Source organism: Diospyros lotus, chromosome 12 (assembly GCF_014633365.1).
Source record: "Diospyros lotus cultivar Yz01 chromosome 12, ASM1463336v1, whole genome shotgun sequence".
Classification (NCBI taxonomy): Eukaryota; Viridiplantae; Streptophyta; class Magnoliopsida; order Ericales; family Ebenaceae; genus Diospyros; species Diospyros lotus.
Window position 1 is genome coordinate 26,789,457 of NC_068349.1, and position 20,524 is coordinate 26,809,980.

Here is a 20,524-nt window from a genome sequence, read left to right on the forward strand (position 1 = left end):
ATACAAATCTTATCCTTAAAGTCATTATGAGCCTTCATCTTATCTCTAACGTCATCATGAGACTTCATCCTTATCTCTAAAGTCATTTATGAAGCTTTTTCCTGAATCTCCCAAATGCCCCTAGTAAAAAGATTTCAAGAATTACACTTTGGCCCGAACTTTTAGATAATTGCACTTAGACCCTTTTCAACATGATCCCCAGGCTAATTTTTAATTGCATTTTAGTCCCTGAAAAATGGACTAATTGTGCTAATGCCCCTAATTTTTCAGTAAATTACACTTTTACCTTAACCTCAAAAATTACGATTTTGCCCCCGGCTCAAAAACTGAACTTCTCTTTAAAGACCTTTATAACCCTTTGAAATATCCCAAAACACTCTCTTTAAAATTCCGAAAAAATATCGTTTCGATCTCCCTCCGTCAATTTCGAAAAAAACTGCACTTAGGCCCGAATCTTCGTTTTAGCTACAAACCCTTTTGTTTCTTCCAAAAACTACTGAAGGGTTACTCTATATGCCAAATATGAACTTCCTTGGGGTTCCATTGACTTCCCGGATGCCCCGTACGATAATTCGGTATTTCAGCCTAAATCACAATTGCCTTTTTTTAGCTGTACCGGGAACCGTTCCCGATCCAACTTCTTTTGATGCCTAAAATCATAACTCGTATTACTTGTCGATACTATACCATTTTCCTTGGCTATCTAGGGTCCAGGGTATTCCCTCTGACTAATTCGATCGTCAAAAGTTGCGTTAGTGTACCCTATAGTCTTATTTTCCACAAAGTCCATTTATGCCCTTCATCAAATATTATTTATGACCTCAAATCATTCTCGGGTATTACAATATGTTCAGATAGAACAAGCACAATAAATCAAGTTTTGGAGGAGAACCACTCACAAGAAAGCCAAATTTTGGTAGCGAACAACTCACCTTGAACGAAACTCAGAACACCTCGAATCTTGTGCCCAACCTCAATTTTCGTGTAACTCCTCAAGTCTTTTAACCAAACCACCTTCTTACAGGTCCTCACGCGCTACCTAAGTGCTCTACGCGTGTGATGCCTCGCGTATGCTTTAAAAACCCTCTATCCACTAAACCCGAAGCACTCTCGTCTAGCACAAATGTATCACAATTTCGAATGAGAGAATCCTTGGCCTTGAGCCCCTATTTATATGTTTAGGAAACTTAGCCACCAAGAAATATATATTCTGCAATCATTTCAAATCTTTCAAAATCTTTTCCAATCATTCCAAATCTTCTAATATTTTCTATAATCATTCCAAATCTTTTGATATCTTTTGCAATCATTCCAAAATCTTCTAAGATTCTCTGCAATCATTGTAAATCTTCTATAATCATTCCAAATCTTCTAATATCTTTTGTAATCATTCCAAATCTTCTAAGATTCTCTGCAATCATTGTAAATCTTCTATAATCATTCCAAATCTTCTAATATCTTTTGTAATCATTCCAAAATCTTCTAAGATTCTCTGCAATCATTGTAAATCTTCTATAATCATTCCAAATCTTCTAATATCTTTTGTAATCATTTCAAAATCTTCTAAAATCTTCTGCAATCATTGTTATCTAAATCAAATCTTATACAAATCTTATTCTTAAAGTCATCATGAGCCTTCATCTTATCTCTAACGTCATCATGAGACTTCATCCTTATCTCTAAAGTCATTTATGAAGCTTTTTCCTAAATCTCCCAAATGCCCCTAGTAAAAAGATTTCAAGAATTACACTTTGGCCCGAACTTTTGGATAATTGCACTTAGACCCTTTTCAACATGGTCCCCGGGCTAATTTTTAATTGCATTTTAGTCCCTGAAAAATGGACTAATTGCGCTAATGCCCCTAATTTTTCCGTAAATTACACTTTTACCCCCAACCTCAAAAATTACGATTTTGCCCCCGGCTCAAAAACTGAACTTCTCTTTAAAGACCTTTATAACCCTTTGAAATATCCCAAAACACTCTCTTTAAAATTTCGAAAAAATATCGTTTCGATCTCCCTCCGTCAATTTCGAAAAAACTGCACTTAGGCCCGAATCTTCGTTTTAGCTACAAACCCTTTTGTTTCTTCCAAAAACTACTGAAGGGTTACTCTATATGCCAAATATGAACTTCCTTGGGGTTCCATTGACTTCCCGAATGCCCCGTACGATAATTCGGTATTTCAGCCTAAATCACAATTGCCTTTTTTTTAGCCGTACCGGGAACCGTTCCCGATCCAACTTCTTTTGATGCCTAAAATCATAACTCGTATTACTTGTCGATACTATACCATTTTCCTTGGCTATCTAGGGTCCAGGGTACTCCCTCTGACTAATTCGATCGTCCAAAGTTGCGTTAGTGTACCCTATAGTCTTATTTTCCACAAAGTCCATTTATGCCCTTCATCAAATATTATTTATGACCTCAAATCATTCTCGGGTATTACATTTCTTCTTCTAACAGCAGGACATACTAGATGATCCATGGCCTTCAATCTTAACTGAGAAGATGACTTTTCAGCATTAGAAGCTTGAACTAGTAGCTGCGTAGGATGTTTAGTTCATCCAGCACAAGCACGAGCAAGAACTAAATCCTTCCATGAGGTATGCTTCCACCCAGCATGCACAGAAACTGACAAACCACCTTTGGACAGTGAACTGACCAGGAAATCCGGTTATTCCTGCATGAAGATTTCACCAAACCATGATTTCTTCAGATGCTCAAGAGAGAGAGAGAGAGAGAGATGACAATTTAATATTGAAAATTTATTGTTAAGCCAATCAATTTTGGGAAATGCTACACGAACCGAAGGTTAGGCGACTTGGTGGATAACTCTATGCTAAAATTATAAATTTGTCCCTTACTTTTCCCCCCAAAGTTTGCTGCTTCCTCTCTTCTTCCTCGTACTCTCACTCTCACTCTCACTCTCTCTCTTTTCCTCCACCATTGTACTCTCTTCTTTCCTCTCTCTCTCTCTCTCTCTCTCTCTCTCTCTCTCTCTCTCTCTTTTCTCTCACCGTTGTTCGCCGCCATGGCTGTTCTCACAACCGCAGCCACTTCTGCCGTCTTTCACCATGGACGCAGCTGCATCTCCTCTCTCTCTCTCTCTCTCTCTCTCTCTCTCTCTCTCTCTCTCTCTCTCTCTCTCTCTCTTTTCCTCCACCGTTGTTCATCATCATGGTTGTTCTCACCGCCGCAGCAGCCACTTCCGCCATCTTACGCCATTGAAAAGCAAAGCTATGAGACTGCTAGGAAAATGGGGGGTGGAAGTAATATGTAGCCAATATATACACTTAATCCAAGTCAATCCAATAAACATTATAATTGAGAAAATGTAGTAAATGAGATCAGCTTATTGGCATAAAAGGAGAAAACTAGTAATTCATCACTGGAAAAATCAACTATACGAATACATGATGAAAGAAAGCCCTTGACTTTGAATTTTGAGTTTTATCATCCACACACACATATTACACCATATACATATACATCAGCATCAAGAATTGGTAAAAGCCAAAAGGATCCCAAAACCCAAAATCTACAAAATAAGAAACTAGTTCTATTCTCTGGAAATTAAATCCACAAAAGCAATTTATCAACCTGTTTGCAAGCACAAGAGATGGAAAGCACAAAAGATCACCACCAGCCATTGACCACCTGGGTGTACGTGTACCTATCCTTGAGCCACCTGAAGCTCTTCTTGAGGGAACCTTTGACCTTTCCCTCGATCGGGTAAACCTTGTAGCTCACAACCCTATTCTTCCTCTAAAACTCAGGATCGTTGAAGCTCCAAGATTTTCAAGAAAACGCCCATGTGCTCTTTCCTTTCTTCACCTTGAAGACTCTCACGTGGCCACCCATCTGGGCAGGCGAGGGCGGCAGCGAATAAGAAGCGTAGGAAGTGCTGTAAGAGCGGAAATAATAAGGGTTGAATTAGGATCTGGACCCGTAGTGGCTCTCCATCTGCATCCTGCCACCAGTGTATGACTTTGATCTGTAATCTCCCATAGGTGAGACTGATCAAAGTGTTACGAGGACTTGGGGGTTAATCAGAGTCTGGCAGGATAGAGAAGACTGAAGAGCGAGTAGACGTCCGCTAAAACTAACATATATTTTTATCCACAACAATGGGGGAAGGAGAGAGAGAGAGTAGGGAGATGGAGGTGTCGGCGAAGGCAAACAGGGATGGAAGCAGCTACGGCGGTGAGACCAGCCATGGCGACGAACAATGGTGAAGGAAGAGAGAGAGAGAGAGAGAGAGAGAGAGAGAGTACGAGGAAGAAGAGAGGAAGCAGCAAACTTTTGGGGGAAAAGTAAGGAATAAATTTGTAATTTTAGCATAGAGTTGTCTACCAAATTATCTAACCTTCAATTCTTATAGCATTTTTCTCAATTTTTTTATCTTTGTAGCTTACTTCGTATGCTTTTGCATAATTATCTCCACTTCAATATATCAACATATGCATAATACATGAGACCTTTTAGGCCACCCCACAACAGATATATATGAAAGGTGTACGCAATTATTTTTTAAATGTTGCATAATGTTAGATTATTATGTATTTTAAATTTATTTTTAGATCATAAAAATTTTAAGCAAATAAAAGGCTATACAAAAAGAGATAGGCAATGAAATTTTTTGCTTTTTCAGCCAATTGTCTGTTGGTTAATAAAATTATCATTTCTATTTCGCAAATAATAAAATGTTGCAAAATGGAATTATATATTTTACTAAAAATAAAAACAGTATTAAATGGACGTAGAGGCACATTGAAAGAGAGCACCGTTATGCATGCACATTAGCGAGACAAAATTATTAATAAATATCATGAAGCCGCCATAGACGCGGAAGGGCATTTTCCTTCCTTCTTGGAGTTCCCCTCTCAGCCAATTCAACCGTCACTTTACGCACCAATTCCCTCTCTCTCGCCCCATTCTCTCTGAAACGTCAATGGATTTTCCTCTAATTTTGGCCCTCCTCACCTTCCTGTCCGCCATGATTTATCAACCAAGTGCTCTACAATTTCCGGTGGAACTCATCACCGGCGGGCTCCCACCGTCTCCGACAGGTCTCAGCAGCCCTACAATGTCCCCTTCTGAATCACTACAAGTATCTCCAACACCAACTTCTTCTTCTTCATCTTCTTCATCTTCTTCTTCTTCTTCTTCTCTGGTTCCGGCGCTATTCGTCATCGGCGACTCTTCCGTCGACTGCGGCACCAACAACTTCCTCGGAACTTTCGCCCGTGCCGACCGTCTTCCCTACGGACGAGACTTCGACACCCACCAACCCACCGGCCGTTTCTGCAATGGAAGAATCCCTGTTGACTATCTTGGTGTGTTTTAACTCTTTCTTGATCCTCCATTTGTTGCATTAGATTTTTTTTTTTCTACGTTTTCTTGGAAACCAAACGGTATCTCATTGTTTCTTTCTTAGGAAAAATTGAATAATTTAGGTCGAAACAAGTCTTGATTTTGTTTTCTTGGGTTTTCATTCTTGAATTGGTGAACTTCTTTATTATATATAATATATAATAATAGTGTTATATATTTGGATTCGTCTCGATCAGCTCTGCGTCTTGGGCTCCCATTTGTGCCGAGCTATCTGGGGCAGACAGGGAGTGTTGAGGATATGATTCATGGTGTGAATTATGCATCTGCTGGTGCTGGAATCATTTTCTCAAGTGGGTCAGAATTAGTAGGTTTTCCATTTCTTCTTATGTCCTTAATTTGAATCAGAGTTTGGCATCAAACTTCAGTAACTTTGTGAATTGGACCGATCGAAAGATGCCCGTGAATCTGATTAATCAAGCATCATTCTCTGCTCCGTTCAATCCATTCTAATGATTCTGAAACTTGTGTTTCTATGCTATCAGTCTCATACAATACAAGTAATTTGTTGATACCAGTAATTTGTTTGTTGAAATGATACTCTACAGGGTCAACACATCTCTTTTACGCAGCAAATTCAGCAAGTTATTGATACCTTTCAGCAGTTTACACTGAGCATGGGCGACGAAGCAGCAGTAGAACTAATTTCCAACTCAGTATTTTACATTTCCATAGGAACCAATGACTACATACACTACTATCTCCGCAATGTGTCCAACGTGCAATCCATGTACCTGCCATGGAGCTTCAACCAGTTTCTAGCAAGCACAATGAAGCAGGAGGTTCAGGTGACCATCCTCGTTATTTCCATCACAAACTTTTTCTTTTTTGTTCTTTTTAAGAATTGTTGCTAAGCAACAACTACTATTGTTTAGTGACCTTATCAAAGAATTTTGTGGTTGCCACGCATTCGGTGATCCAATTTCGATGGTGCAGAACTTGTACAATGCAAATGTCAGGAAAGTAGTGATAATGGGACTGGCTCCAATCGGATGCGCCCCTTATTACTTGTGGAGATATCGGAGTGAGAATGGGGAGTGTGTCCAGATGATAAATGACATGATAATGGAGTTCAACTTCTTGATGAGATATATGGTTGAGGAGCTTGCTCAGGAGCTCAGTGATGCTGTTGTTATCTTCTGTGATGCATTTGAAGCGTCCATGGACATAATCAAGAACAATGAACTTTATGGTGATCATAAGAGCTCATTGAACTGTCTTTCTCCTACCGTTGTCTTTTTGCTGTTAATTACTCATGATTCTGTCTTTCAAAACACATTTTTTTGTATCCATCTTAAATCACCTTTGTGCTCCTTATTTAGGTTTCGATGTCGCTACAGATGCTTGCTGCGGATTAGGCAAGTATAAGGGTTGGATTATGTGCATTTCGCCGGAGATGGCTTGCAGTAATGCTTCAGATCATATATGGTGGGACCAATTCCATCCAACTGATGCAGTGAATGCAATCTTAGCAGACAATGTATGGTCAAGCCTGCACACAGAAATGTGCTATCCCATGAACTTGCAGGACATGATAGCTAAGAAGACCAATTGATTAGACAAAGTTGAGGATTTTGCCATGTATAGCATTTCATCTACAAGTTTTCTGTCATCAGATCATACGAAAGAATCACAGATTAATCATATACTGTATGCTGCTATGCCCAGTGTTAGGGTTTATGTTTCTGTCATTATCTTCTGAACATATAGGTCCATTTAAATTTGTATAGGCATCAATTGGGTAACAAGTGGGAAACAATTGACGTAATGACACACATTTCCACTTTCGTGGTAATTCAGCTATCTTGAGAAAGGGTAGTAGTTAACATCATTTCAATTTCTCATCTTAGCACAAAGCTTGAGATTGGAATCGTTATATCCTGCACGAGGGACTTGCTACCTCATCCTCAGTACTAGTTCATCGGCATCATATTGAACAAGACGGTACTGGAAGTTTTTATCTTTCAAGTACTAAAAAGTTCTGCCAATGAAATATTATACTAATTTTCTAGTATAACAGTTGACACCTGAGTGAGTGAATTCATTTTGATGTGTTATTAAGCCTATATTCCTTGCTTGACTTCATTGGCAAAAATTTCAAACAGAACAGGCTCCTTCAGTCTTGACCACCTTTTCGACACTGTTTGCTCTTGCCTGGGCCTCTTTGGCCCATTTTTTGAATCAATTCAAATTTATATTCTCAACTCTATATGGAATAGCAAAGAGAAGAAAAATGCATTTGCAGACATTAGATTAGGAGTAGATGAAAGTGATACCCACAAACAACTAGGACAAATTAAAAAATATAAAAAGGGCAAGCCTTAGAGGTTCGGTAGGGGAGAATGCAAGAAGAACATTGTCAGTTCAGGTGAGCGAGAGTGTCTCTCCCCGCATATCTTGTAGCTACCACTCAAGAAATTAAGGCAAGCATTGGAGATTACTGAAAGTCTGCAGAATTGTTTTCCAGTCCTTTGAAGCAAGCCTTATACGTTTTTAGGAGGCTTTACCCGATTCTAGATGGTTCCAGACCTCTTATATTATATAATGTTCCATTGCAAATATCTTAGATATTTTGGGTAAAAATATTCTACAATTCAATCGAAATATTGGTTGTCATCTATCTCCGATGTTCATTAATTATTTGTTACCCAAGTGGCAATTTGATACCTATACAAATTTAAATGGTCTTATATATATACATTTATATATATATATATATGTTCAGAAACTAATGACAGAAACATAAACCCTAACACTGGGCATAGCAGCATGCAGTATATGATTAATGTGGGATTCTTTCGTATGATCTGATGACAGAAAACTTGTAGATGAAATACTATACATGGCAAAATCCTCAACTTTGTCTAATCAATTGGTCTTCTTAGCTATCATGTCCAGCAAGTTCATGGGATAGCACATTTCTGTGTGCAAGCTTGACCATACATTGTCTGCTAAGATTGCATTCACTGCATCAGTTGGATGGAATTGGTCCCACCATATATGATCTGAAGCATTACTGCAAGCAATCTCCGGCGAAATGCACATAATCCAACCCTTATACTTGCCTAATCCGCAGCAAGCATCTGCAACGACATTGAAACCTAAATAAGAAGCACAAAAGTGATTTAAGATGGATACAAAAAAAATGTGTTTTGAAAGACACAATCCTGAGTGATTAACAGCAAAAAGACAACGGTGGGAGAAAGACAGTTCAATGAGCTCTTATGATCACCATAAAGTTCATTGTTCTTGATTATGTCCATGGACGCTTCAAATGCATCACAGAAGATAACAACAGCATCACTGAGCTCCTGAGCAAGCTCCTCAACCATGTATCTCATCAAGAAGTTGAACTCCAATATCATGTCATTTATCATCTGTACACACTCCCCATTCTCACTCCGATATCTCCACAAGTAATAAGGGGCGCATCCGATTGGAGCCAGTCCCATTATCACTACTTTCCTGACATTTGCATTGTACAAGTTCTGCACCATCGAAATTGGATCACCGAATGCGTGGCAACCACAAAATTCTTTGATAAGGTCACTAAACAATAGTAGTTGTTGCTTAGAAACAATTCTTAAAAAGAACAAAAAGAAAAAGTTTGTGATGGAAATAACGAGGATGGTCACCTGAACCTCCTGCTTCATTGTGCTTGCTAGAAACTGGTTGAAGCTCCATGGTAGGTACATGGATTGCACGTTGGACACATTGCGGAGATAGTAGTGTATGTAGTCATTGGTTCCAATGGAAATGTAAAATACTGAGTTGGAAATTAGTTCTACTGCTGCTTCGTCGCCCATGCTCAGTGTAAACTGCTGAAAGGTATCAGTAACTTGCTGAATTTGCTGCGTAAAAGAGATGTGTTGACCCTGTAGAGTATCATTTCAACAAACAATTACTGGTATCAACAAATTACTTGTATGAGACTCTGATAGCATAGAAACACGAGTTTCAGAATCATTAGAATGGATTGAACGGAGCAGAGAATGTTGCTTGATTAATCAGATTCACGGGCATCTTTCGATCGGTCCAATTCACAAAGTTACTGAAGTTTGATGCCAAACTCTGATTCAAATTAAGGACATAAGAAGAAATGGAAAACCTACTAATTCTGACCCGCTTGAGAAAATGCTTCCAGCACCAGCAGATGCATAATTCACACCATGAATCATATCCTCAACACTCCCTGTCTGCCCCAGATAGCTCGGCACAAATGGGAGCCCAAGACGCAGAGCTGATCGAGAAGAATCCAAATATAGAACACTATCATTATATATTATATATAATAAAGAAGTTCACCAATTCAAGAATGAAAACCCAAGAAAACAAAATCAAGACTTGTTTCGACCTAAATTGTTCAAGTTTTCCTAAGAAAGAAACAATGAGAGATACCGTGTGGTTTCCATGAAAACGTAGAAAAAAAATCTAATGCGCCAAATGGAGGATCAAGAAAGAGTTAAAACACACCAAGATAGTCAACTGGGATTCTTCCATTGCAGAAACGGCCGGTAGGTTGGTGGGTGTCGAAGTCTCGTCCGTAGGGAAGACGGTCGGCACGGGCGAAAGTTCCGAGGAAGTTGTTGGTGCCGCAGTCGACGGAAGAGTCGCCGATGACCAATAGCCCCGGAACCAAAGAAAGAAGAAGAAGAAGAGGAGGAAGAAGAAGAAGAAGAAGAAGAAGAAGAAGTTGGGGTTGGAGATAGTTGTAGTGATTCAGAAGGGGACATTGTAGGGCTGCTGAGACCGGTCGGAGACGGAGGGAGCCCGCCGGTGATGAGTTCCACCGGAAATTGTAGAGCACTTGGTTGATCAATCATGGCGGACAGGAAGGTGAGGAGGGCCAAAATTAGAGGAAAATCCATTGACGTTTCAGAGAGAATGGGGCGAGAGAGAGGAAATTGGCGCGTAAAGTGATGGTTGAATTGGGTGAGAGGGGAACTCCAAGAAGGAAGGAAAATGCCCTTCCGCGTCTATGGCGGCTTCATGATATTTATTAATAATTTTATGTCTCGCTAATATGCATGCATGACGGTTCTCTCTTTCAATGTGCCAATACGTCCATTTAATACTGTTTTTATTGTTTAGTAAAATATATAATTCCATTTTGCAACATTTTATTATTTGCGGAATAGAAATGATAATTTTATTAACCAACAGACAATTGACTGACAAAGCAAGAAATTTTGGATCATGCTACATGTACATCATTTTTGTACATCTTGGGCTACACAAGGGGTATTATGACCAAAATACCCTGCGCTTCTCCATGCGCCTCACGCGCCTCTATGCGCCTCATGAGGGTTTTTTTGTCATAATATCCCATTTTATAGCCCAAGATGTACAAAATGGGTGTACCAATAGTATTTTCCAGAAATTTTATTGCCTCTCTTTTTTTATAGCCTTTTATTTGCTTAAAATTTTTATGATCCAAAAATAAATTTGAATATACATAATAAAATAATCTAACGTTATGCAACATTTAAAAAAAAATTGCGTACACCTTTCATATATATATTATATATATCGGTTGTAGGGTGGCCTAAAATCTTCCTAAATTTTAAGAAGTCTCCCGGTGAGTTTTTTCCCGGGACAAGAACCTTTTAGGTCCCTTCGAAGGGTCACCCAAGAATGGTCTGACCTCGCTCATTTTGCATAAGTCCAATGACACCTTTCGGGGTCTTTCAGACTAAAGCCACTCGGTTGCCCGAATCCCTCTTTGAAACCACATGAGGAGAGCCATCAAGGTATCTTATCCCTAAACTTCTCCAGGCCCTCTAGCCTCTTTTATGCACTTCTCAGAATAATCATTTGTGGGTCCCACCAAGCTCGTTTATAAATATACACATCTTGGAAGGCAAATTAATCTTTAATCTTTTGGCTGACTCATTTCTCTCTTGACTCTCTGGAGCCATTTGGCCATTATGCTATCTCTCTGTTCGACCCATCCAGGAAATTACACATCACTCCATTCGGGACACAAAACATCTACATGCTACATACCTCTTATATATATTGGGCATTTATACACATTTTGGGTATTTCTCTCGGACTGTTATTTGACTTAGGTATTGAAGGAACTGTTTAAGGAAGTCTCTCGCGTGCCTTTCTAATTACTTATTTATTCATAGGCTAAGTCCAAGCCCTACTCCCCCGAACACTAAAAGCCTTGCTCCCACAAAGACTAGAAGCCCGGCTTTCCTAAAGGCCCATCGGGGCCACTCATCATTGGCTCCTTGAAGACCCTTCTAGACATTTCGTCTCGGAGACCACCCATCTAGCTTCGACCCTTCAACTCGATTTAGATCAACACAAATGAGAGCCCAAGACATAGAGCTGATCGAGACAAATCCACATATAGAACACTATTATTATATATTATATATAATAAAGAAGTTCGCCAATTCAATAATAAAAATAGATCGACTGACTCTTAATCCTATCACCAATTTCGTCGTATATATCTTTAACGGCTAGTTTTGAAGATCATTTATAGCTACCAAGGGCTATTAAATTCAAAGGGTTGGTAAAGCCTATAAATACCAACCTGATGGTGCATATAATGGGTTAGATAATTTATTACAAGTTTCAAATGTTGAAATCATTCTCATGTGCTCTAGTATTTTCAAATTTTCTCTCAAAAGGCTTTGTTCATCATTTGTATTATTTGTTCCAAGCCTTGTATTCAATTTTTGAGAGACTTTGTAACTGGGAGATTCATCTCTCAGATCCTCTCTATTGTAATCTCATTGTACATTGCCTAGAAAGGTTGTTAAAGGGTCTACTTTATAAAGTATGAGGTTGTAAATCATAGTCTTAGGACTAGAGGGCCTACTTGGGATCAAGTAGGAGGTATAGTTATTGTTTTAAAATCCTTAGTGAGGAGTTAAGGTAGTGAATTAGGCTATTTGAGATGAACCACTACAAATTGCTTGCCTCTTTTACATTTTTCATTCATTTCTTTGATCATTTTAAGCTTCTCTCTCAATCACCATTAATTTGCACTAAAACCTCATCATTTGGAAAAAAGTTTTCAAGATCAATTAAAATTTTTAAACACCCAATTCACCCCCTTTATTGGGTTTGTGGTGCCATTGCTTACAAAAAAAACTAAAAATTGGTTGCAAAAACAATAATTCCATAAGGACAATGAGCTTATGCATTGGATACATGGGAGGGTGCATTTCAAAAGAGATTATTTGTCGATCTATTAAGCATTGGATCTTGTCAATGACCCCATACGACTTTTCCCAAGAAATTATTATGTGAGGGGTAGGCATTCAAATGGTTAGTTGGTTGGTGCGATAGGTAGGATTTAACTATGTCATCAGTCCAAGAATCTATTATATGAGGATTTGGTGGCACAGGGGCCGAAGATCGAGCTCCATATTGAATGTGGAAAGGAGGCAAGGAGTTGTCTCTTCGATCACCCACTACGAGTCTTCCAACGGGACTCATGTTTACAACCTAGGAAGTGAAGATTTACAAAAAATAAGGGGAGGTACCATTTAATTCAAGACCAAAATTAAACAAAATTTTCAAGATAAATCAAACTGACAAACTTTAAATTCTTTTGCTACTAAATTTCACACTTAAAATGGTAAATCAATCAAACCCCCTTTCTCACATTCTGGACAAAAACATTGTTGTTTCCAAAATACAACAATTATAATTTTTAAGAGTGGGATGCCTGTGGATGCTGAGGTTTCAAAATTAGATCGAAGTTCCACCGCTGAGATAAGATAAAGCTTCTGAATGAGCCTTCCGAATGAGCTTTCTGAAGGGTCCTCCCAAAGTGCCTGATTGATTGATGATAGGCTTGTAAATTATATAGGCTTTCCAAAGTACTGTTCCTAAAGGGTTCCTTCCGAAAGATCCTCCCCAAGGAAAACTTCACACGAACGAGAACTTTGCCACCAGGGGGTGCTTGCGTAGGGTTGCTTCTGAAGGAACCTGTGTGCAAGAGGAGTTCTATCCGAAGGAACTAAGCAAGTCTTCCATGGTGTCTTCTCTTCTCTTGGAAACAGGTCTTCCGAAGGAATGAATGCAATGTTTTCGAAGGATCTGTAGAGGGTAAACAAGGGTTAGAAGGCTCGCGGGATCTTCCTCCCGCGAAAACCTTTCGATGTTTAAGTCAGTAACGGAAAGAAAATAATCTTATGGAAGGGTAAATAGGCCAAGTTTCTGAAGGAAAGTGAAAGTGATATACCGATGTCTTGATCCCCCATCTGAGAACTGTAGCTGGGCTTTTATAGGGCTTGAGATTCGAGGCTTGTTGAGCATGTGTCACTGATCTGGGAGAACACGTGTCATTTCTGATGGCCTCTTCTGAATGACCCTTCCAAAAAGGTCCTCTGGACACGCGTTGGAGGCAGCTATATTGTTTCACCAATTAAGCCTCCGAGACTTCCTTCCAAAGGAGGCTTCTGAAGGAAAATCCTTCTGGAGCATCCTTCTAAAATATTCTTCCAAAGGAGCTTCCACCCTTATCCAAAATGCTTGGCATCTTCCTTCCGATTATTGGGGTATAATAAACATTTTGACAAGACCTAATTACAAGGACTGGCTAAGGAATTTAAAATTGGTTTTAAATATAGAGAAAATCACATATATCTTGGATCAATCACGTGTTATGGAACTTCCCGATGGGTCTAGTGTTTTGGTTAACAATCTTTATGTTTTGGAAATACATGAATGAATGAGAGATGGAAATGTAAATGCTACAACCACGAGTAGCGAGAAATGTTCTCGCAGTGTTAGTGACGATCTTAAGCATTTATGGCATCTAAGTTTAGGCTATATTAATGAGAGGAGGATAAAAGAGTTGGCTAAATGTGGATTCATCGATCTAGTGCAACTTGCGAGTCTTGCTTACTAGGGAAAATGGCTAAGCTACCCTTTGTTGGACAAAGTATGAGGACTGATGAATTGCTAGGTCTGATCCACATTAATGTTTGTGGGCAGTTCTCTATAATAGCCAGAGGTGGTTACTCATACTTCATAACCTTCACTGATGACTATTCGAGGTATGGTTATGTGTACTTGATAAAGTACACGTCTAAGGCCTTTGAAAAGTTCAAGGAGTTCAAGGTATGGATGAAGAACCAAACTGGAAAGAGTATTAAGATACTCTGATCGAATTAGGGTGGGGAATACTTGAGTATAGAGTTTGGTGACTACCTCAAGGCTTGTGGTATAGTCTCTCAGTTAACACCTCCTGCCACACAGCAATTAAATGGGATTTCTGAGCATAGGAACCATACCTTGTTGGTCATGGTGCGTTTGATGATCGCTTATACAGATCTACCCATTTTTTTATGGGGTTATAAGCTTATGAATGCAGTTTATCTCTTGAATAAGGCTTCAACTAAATCTATCGAGATGATGTCATATGAGATATGGTATAAGAAACCTCTCAGTCTTAAACATGTTAAGGTCTGGGGTTGTCCGGCTTTTGTAAAAAAGCTTAAAATAGATAAGTAAGAGACCCACTCCGACAAAGGTAGATTTGTGGGGCATCCTAAAGATTATTTGGGGTACCAATTCTATTTTTGAGCATTCAGAGTACTAGTGTAAGCGCCCTTAATCCTGAATTTAGATGACATCTAGCAAATGTAATTGGGACTAATGATATAAATCTTATAAAGTGAATAAAATATATTTTCATATTTTAATGCTTATATCTTCATTCATATCTCTTCAATTTATATATATGAATGAATCCCTAGATTTCCTAATAAAGGTATTATTCTTAAGTGTTAAGAATATGTGACAAAGACCTTTGGATTGAGGATTTCTTAAAGAGATTCTCAGTTCTTAGATTTATCAGATGGGGATTATGATTAATTGATTATGAACCGGTACATGGGATACTACCTTTAAATAGTTTGAGATACTACTGATAAAGAATAGTGAGTCACATGCCATATCCATGAGATGGATATAGTAGATATGTGGGTGGATGTTAGTTAAACATATGTTGAATGTGACACAAGTGACATATCATATGGCTAAGAGAATTAATGATCTGTCACTTGCTTCGATTATGTTACTAGTCCTTAGACCGTAGGCAACACAATTGTCTCGTATGTTAGTGTCAGAGATTTGTCATTTCTACTGACCACCCGATTATTACAGTGGAAACATGCATTGTGTGGTCTCTATGTCGTAACATATGGAGGCAAGTGATTGCTAATGGATCCATTGACCTCCAACGTGAGGTGAACATCCTATGCGATTAGTGATGGTTTGAGATTATATAAACCCTTGGTTAGGGTGCACATAATTGGAAATGAGTTTCCAATGTTAGAAGGAGTTCCAAAGTGTCATCTCAATCACACCATGCTTGATCTTGGCATACCTATCGAGTTAGTGAGTTTGATTAGCCTATGGCTCTCACTCAATCGAGATGTTAGTTGATGGAAGTGCTACTGTAGATGCTCTAGACCTAATCAGATTGGGCAAATTATACACTGACATTTGTAATCATATTTATTATTGAATAAAAAGTTATTTAATTTTACAAGAAGTTATTCTATTAGTTTCTTATTATTATTGTAATGACCGGATGAAACTAGATAGAAGTCCATATGATGTATACTGTGATTAATTTATAAAGATGTGAGATGATGCATCACAGTTTTTAGACATCATTAAATGTCCCAAATCGTAGCTATGTTAAGAATGAACATTGACAATTGCGGTAAGACTTATATGTGCTATGTTTTTGCTATGTGATAGCAATGGGAGTCTCACACCCATAAGCATAGGGATGCCTAAACAAGTACATAGGTGACCAATGTTGGAGAACGTGTCACTGGACATGACTCGCCATGAGAATCTATTTTGGTTATATGTTGATGGAATTCTCATACGAGATAGTTGTAACTAATTCTTAGACCTAAGGTTGTCACGGTCATCTCATAAGAAGACCGGTATGTTTTGACATCGTTTCGATGGGCCTAGATAAAGGCTGCACGTGGGCGATTGTTGGGCATATCGTGAGACTTATGGAGATGGGTACATAACCAAGATGGGACTTGTCTATCCCTTGATAGAGGATGGTGTATCTAAGGCGCATTCGATAGATATTCACTTTAAATCCATGGCCATGGTGAAAGAGATAAATAAAGAGTTATTGATTCACTTTCTATTAAGTGAGGATATCTAGAAAACTGAAGAAAAACTCATGTGATCATAATCAAGCAACACATCGTCAGACTTGAGATTATAGAAGATACATAGACAAGAGGATCGAATTACACGGTAACCATGCTTGTGAAAGGTTGTTTACGAATAATGAATCCTTTTAAATAATTAGGTATGAATGACACCTTGCTAGAGGCCAATCTTGTCTTATGTGTTCATACTGACACATTGCCAACATATTCAAAAGCCTAATGATTCATATGCAATAAGTACAATCCCTGGCTTAAACTAGGAGAACAAATGTATGGTTAAGTGGGATACTTCGGCAAGAAGTTGTGCCGTCGTAAGTTCTCATGAAAAAAGAACAAATAGACGTAATGATGTCGATATGACGAGGGGTCGTCATAAAGGAAAGAGTTTCCTAAAATGACAATTAATTAAATTAGAAATGAGTTTCTAATTTAATAATTTGGGTTTAAATTAATACTTGGGCTAAATAAAGTATTTGGGCCAAATATTAAATCAAATTAATATTTGGGCTAAATTAGATTTGGATCAAATATTAAATTAAATATTATATTTGGTTTTGAATTAGATTTGTGTCAAATATTTTATTTAAACTTATAATTGGACTAAAATAAATCCATTTAATTAAGTTCCTAGTTGAACTAGGATAAATGGGCTGGCCCAATCCATTAGGGTTTAAGAAACCTTAGAAGGCTTCTCTATAAATACCCCTTTTAAGGGTTGCCCAAATTAAGCTTTTATTTTATGGTTTTCAAGAGTTGAAAAATTATTCTTTTCCGTCCATACATAAGCTGCAAAATGAGAGGGAGCTACCACTCCCATTCTGCTCTCCTCGCCAACGGATATGTATCGTGTATCACGAGTTAGAGGTCAGACACTTGGACGACTGGAATCCGCGAATGACTTGAAAATCTAAATGTTATATTTATTTTATTATGTATGTGATTGTTTGATTTCGACGTTGATCCAATCGCCGGGATTGGGGTAAGGTTCAAAATTTTTTAACTACATTGATTTTCCCATAGCGATCTTGCTTTACTTTCAGGAAGGATTATAGTACACAGGAATCGAAAGCCCGAATGGGTTCTCTTAAAGTATAACTTCATTACTGGTAGAATTGTCCTGATACAATGGTAGTTGTCACTTAGGACTTTTTGAGGTACATTGGAAAGATAAAGAGATCGTTGTTATACATCACATAGTTTGATCGACGTTAAAATCTTTAACGTGTCTTGATTGCTACTTAGTGGTAAACCTAAAAGGTCACACACATATCCGAGTGTAATAGTTGACTAATGATGAAATGTTGTAAGTACATATTGGTTGTCATTAACAATTAATGATAACACCATTAAGAGTTAACATAACAAGTTTAATTAATCGGAACAATTGTCGAGAGTTGACAAGCATGTAGTTAAGAGTTAACGGGGGACTTGGTTTCATTATGAGATAATGAAAGGGCCATTAAGTGTTAATGGTGGGCCTAGATACAATTTATGAAATATTGGAATGAAGCAACAAAACTAGTCGACTAGCCTTTGAGGTTGAACTGGTCAATAAGTTCAGAACCGGTCAACCGATCCTTGTTAATTGGTGCAATCCAGTCAAACGGTTCCTCAAAATCAATCCACCTTTTCTTACAGCGAGGGTTTAGTTCGACATGATTTCTTTATTATTTCTACAACCATTTGGGAGGATACGTGATCAAAGAGGACGATGGAAGGATGGCGTGTGTCTAGCATGCCTCTCCCTCTCTCAGCCTTGTTAGTATAGGTGCTCTAGACCCAATCAGATTGGGCATGTTGTACACTGACAATTGTAATCATGTTTATTATTTGAATAAGGAGTTATTCAAATTTACAAGAAGTCATTCTATTAGTTTCTTATTATTATTGTAATAACCAAATGAAACTAGATAGAAGTCCATATGATGTATACTGTGAATAATCTATAAAGATGTGAGATGATGCATCACAGTTTCTCTAGACATCATTAAACGTCCCAAGTCGTAGCAATGTCAAGAATGGACATTGACAATTGCGGTAAGACTTGTATGTGCTATGTTTTTGCTATGTGATAGCAATGGGGGTCTCACACCCATAGGCATGGGGATGCCTAGACAAGTACATAGGTGACCAATGTTGGAGAACGTGTCACTGGACATGACTCGCTATGAGAATCCATTTTGATTATATGTTGATGGTATTCTCATACGAGATGGGTGTAACTAATCCTTGGACCTGAGGTTGTCACAGTCATCTCATAAGAAGACCTATATCCTTTGACATCGTTTCGATGGGCCTAGACAAAGGCTGCACGTGGGCGATCGTTGGGTATATCGTGAGGCTTATGGAGATGGGTGTATAACTAAGATGAGACTCGTCTATCCCTTGATAGAGGATGATGTATCTAAGGCACCTTCGGTGGATATTCACTTTAAATCCATGGCCATGGTAAAAGAGATCAATAAGGAGTTATTGATTTACTTTCTATTAAGTGAAGATATCCAGAAGACCGAAGAAAACTCATGTGATCGTTATCAAGCAACACATTGCCATACTTGAGATCACATAAGATACATTGACGAGATGATCGAATTACATGGTAACCATGCTCGTGAAATGTTATTTGCGGATTATGAATCATTCTGAATAATTGGGTAGGCATGATGCCTTGCTAGAGGCCAATCTTGTCTTATGTGTTTGTACCGACACATTGCCAACATATTCGAAAGCCTAATGAGTCATATGCAATAGGCACGATCCCTGGCTTAAACCAGGAGAGTGGACGTATGGTTAAGTGGGACACTTCGGCAAGAAGTTGTGCCGTCGTAGGTTCTCACGGAAAAAGAACAAATAGACGTAATGACGTCGATATGGCGAGGGGTCGTCATAATGGAAAGAGTTTCCTAAAATGGCAATTGATTAAATTAGGAAGGAGTTTCTAATTTAATAATTTTCTATTTGTTGGAGTGGCAAATAGGAAATAAAATATATTTGGGCTTAAGTTAATATTTGAACTAAATTAGATTTGGGCCAAATATTAAATTAAATATTATATTTGGACTAAATTGGATTTGGGCTAAATATTAAAATAAATATTATATTTGGACTAAATTAGATTTGGGCCAAATATTAAATATTATATCTGGACCAAATTAGATTTGGGCCAAATATTAAATAAAATACATTTGGGCTTGAATTAGATTTGGGCCATAATATTTTATTTAACCTGTAAAAGGATTGGGCCATTTAATTATATTTCTAGTTGGATAGAATAAGCCCACTTAAGATTCTAATTAAATTATAATTAATGGGCTAGCCCAATCCATTAGGGTTTTAGAAACCCTAGGATATTTCACTATAAATATCCCTTTATGGGTTGCCCAAAATTGAAGGGGTTTTGGTGTAGTTTTTCAATAGTTGAAAAATGCATTGCCGTTCACTCTTCCCCGTTTCTTTTGGCATCAATACGAAACGAGGATGTTCTTTTACCGTCCATACACAAACCGCGCAAAGGAGAAGGAGCTAGCACTCCTATTCCGCTCTCTTTGCCAACGGACGCGTGCCGCGTGCCGCGTATCACGAGTTAGAGGCCGGACGCTTGGACGGCTCGAATCCGCGAACGACTCAATAATCTAAAGGTTAGATTTATTTATTTGTTTGTGAATGATTTAATTTCGACGTTGATCCAATCACCGGGATCGGGGTAAGTTCAAAATTTTGAACTACGCTGTTTACCCCGTAGCGATCTTGCTTTACTTTCAAGCCTTATCCATTCTCTCTCCTCTAGCCGATTTGTCTGTTTTGGATGAGAGATGAAGTTTAAGGTTTCATATATAAGTGGAAGAGATGAAGAATGCCCAAAAAATTGGGGGGGGGGGCTTTTGCTGTATTTTTTATGCCTTGCATTTTCTCTAGGACATTATGTTTTCTCTCATTCCAGATTACTTGA

General features: G+C 38.3%; 1 protein-coding gene and 1 pseudogene across 1 annotated transcript; one reads left to right on the top strand and one right to left on the bottom strand.

Annotated features, from left to right (window-relative positions):
* Nucleotides 1-5,087: 5,087 nt before the first annotated feature.
* LOC127787586 (GDSL esterase/lipase At5g08460-like) lies at nt 5,088-6,947 on the top strand. The gene is made up of 5 exons (XM_052315651.1): nt 5,088-5,337; nt 5,572-5,699; nt 5,941-6,180; nt 6,329-6,584; nt 6,715-6,947. The coding sequence occupies exons 1-5, from the start codon at nt 5,088-5,090 to the stop codon at nt 6,945-6,947; spliced, it is 1,107 nt and encodes a 368-aa protein (XP_052171611.1).
* Nucleotides 6,948-8,260: 1,313 nt separating this feature from the next.
* On the bottom strand, nt 8,261-10,260 carry LOC127787587 (GDSL esterase/lipase At5g08460-like; annotated as a pseudogene).
* Nucleotides 10,261-20,524: the final 10,264 nt, after the last annotated feature.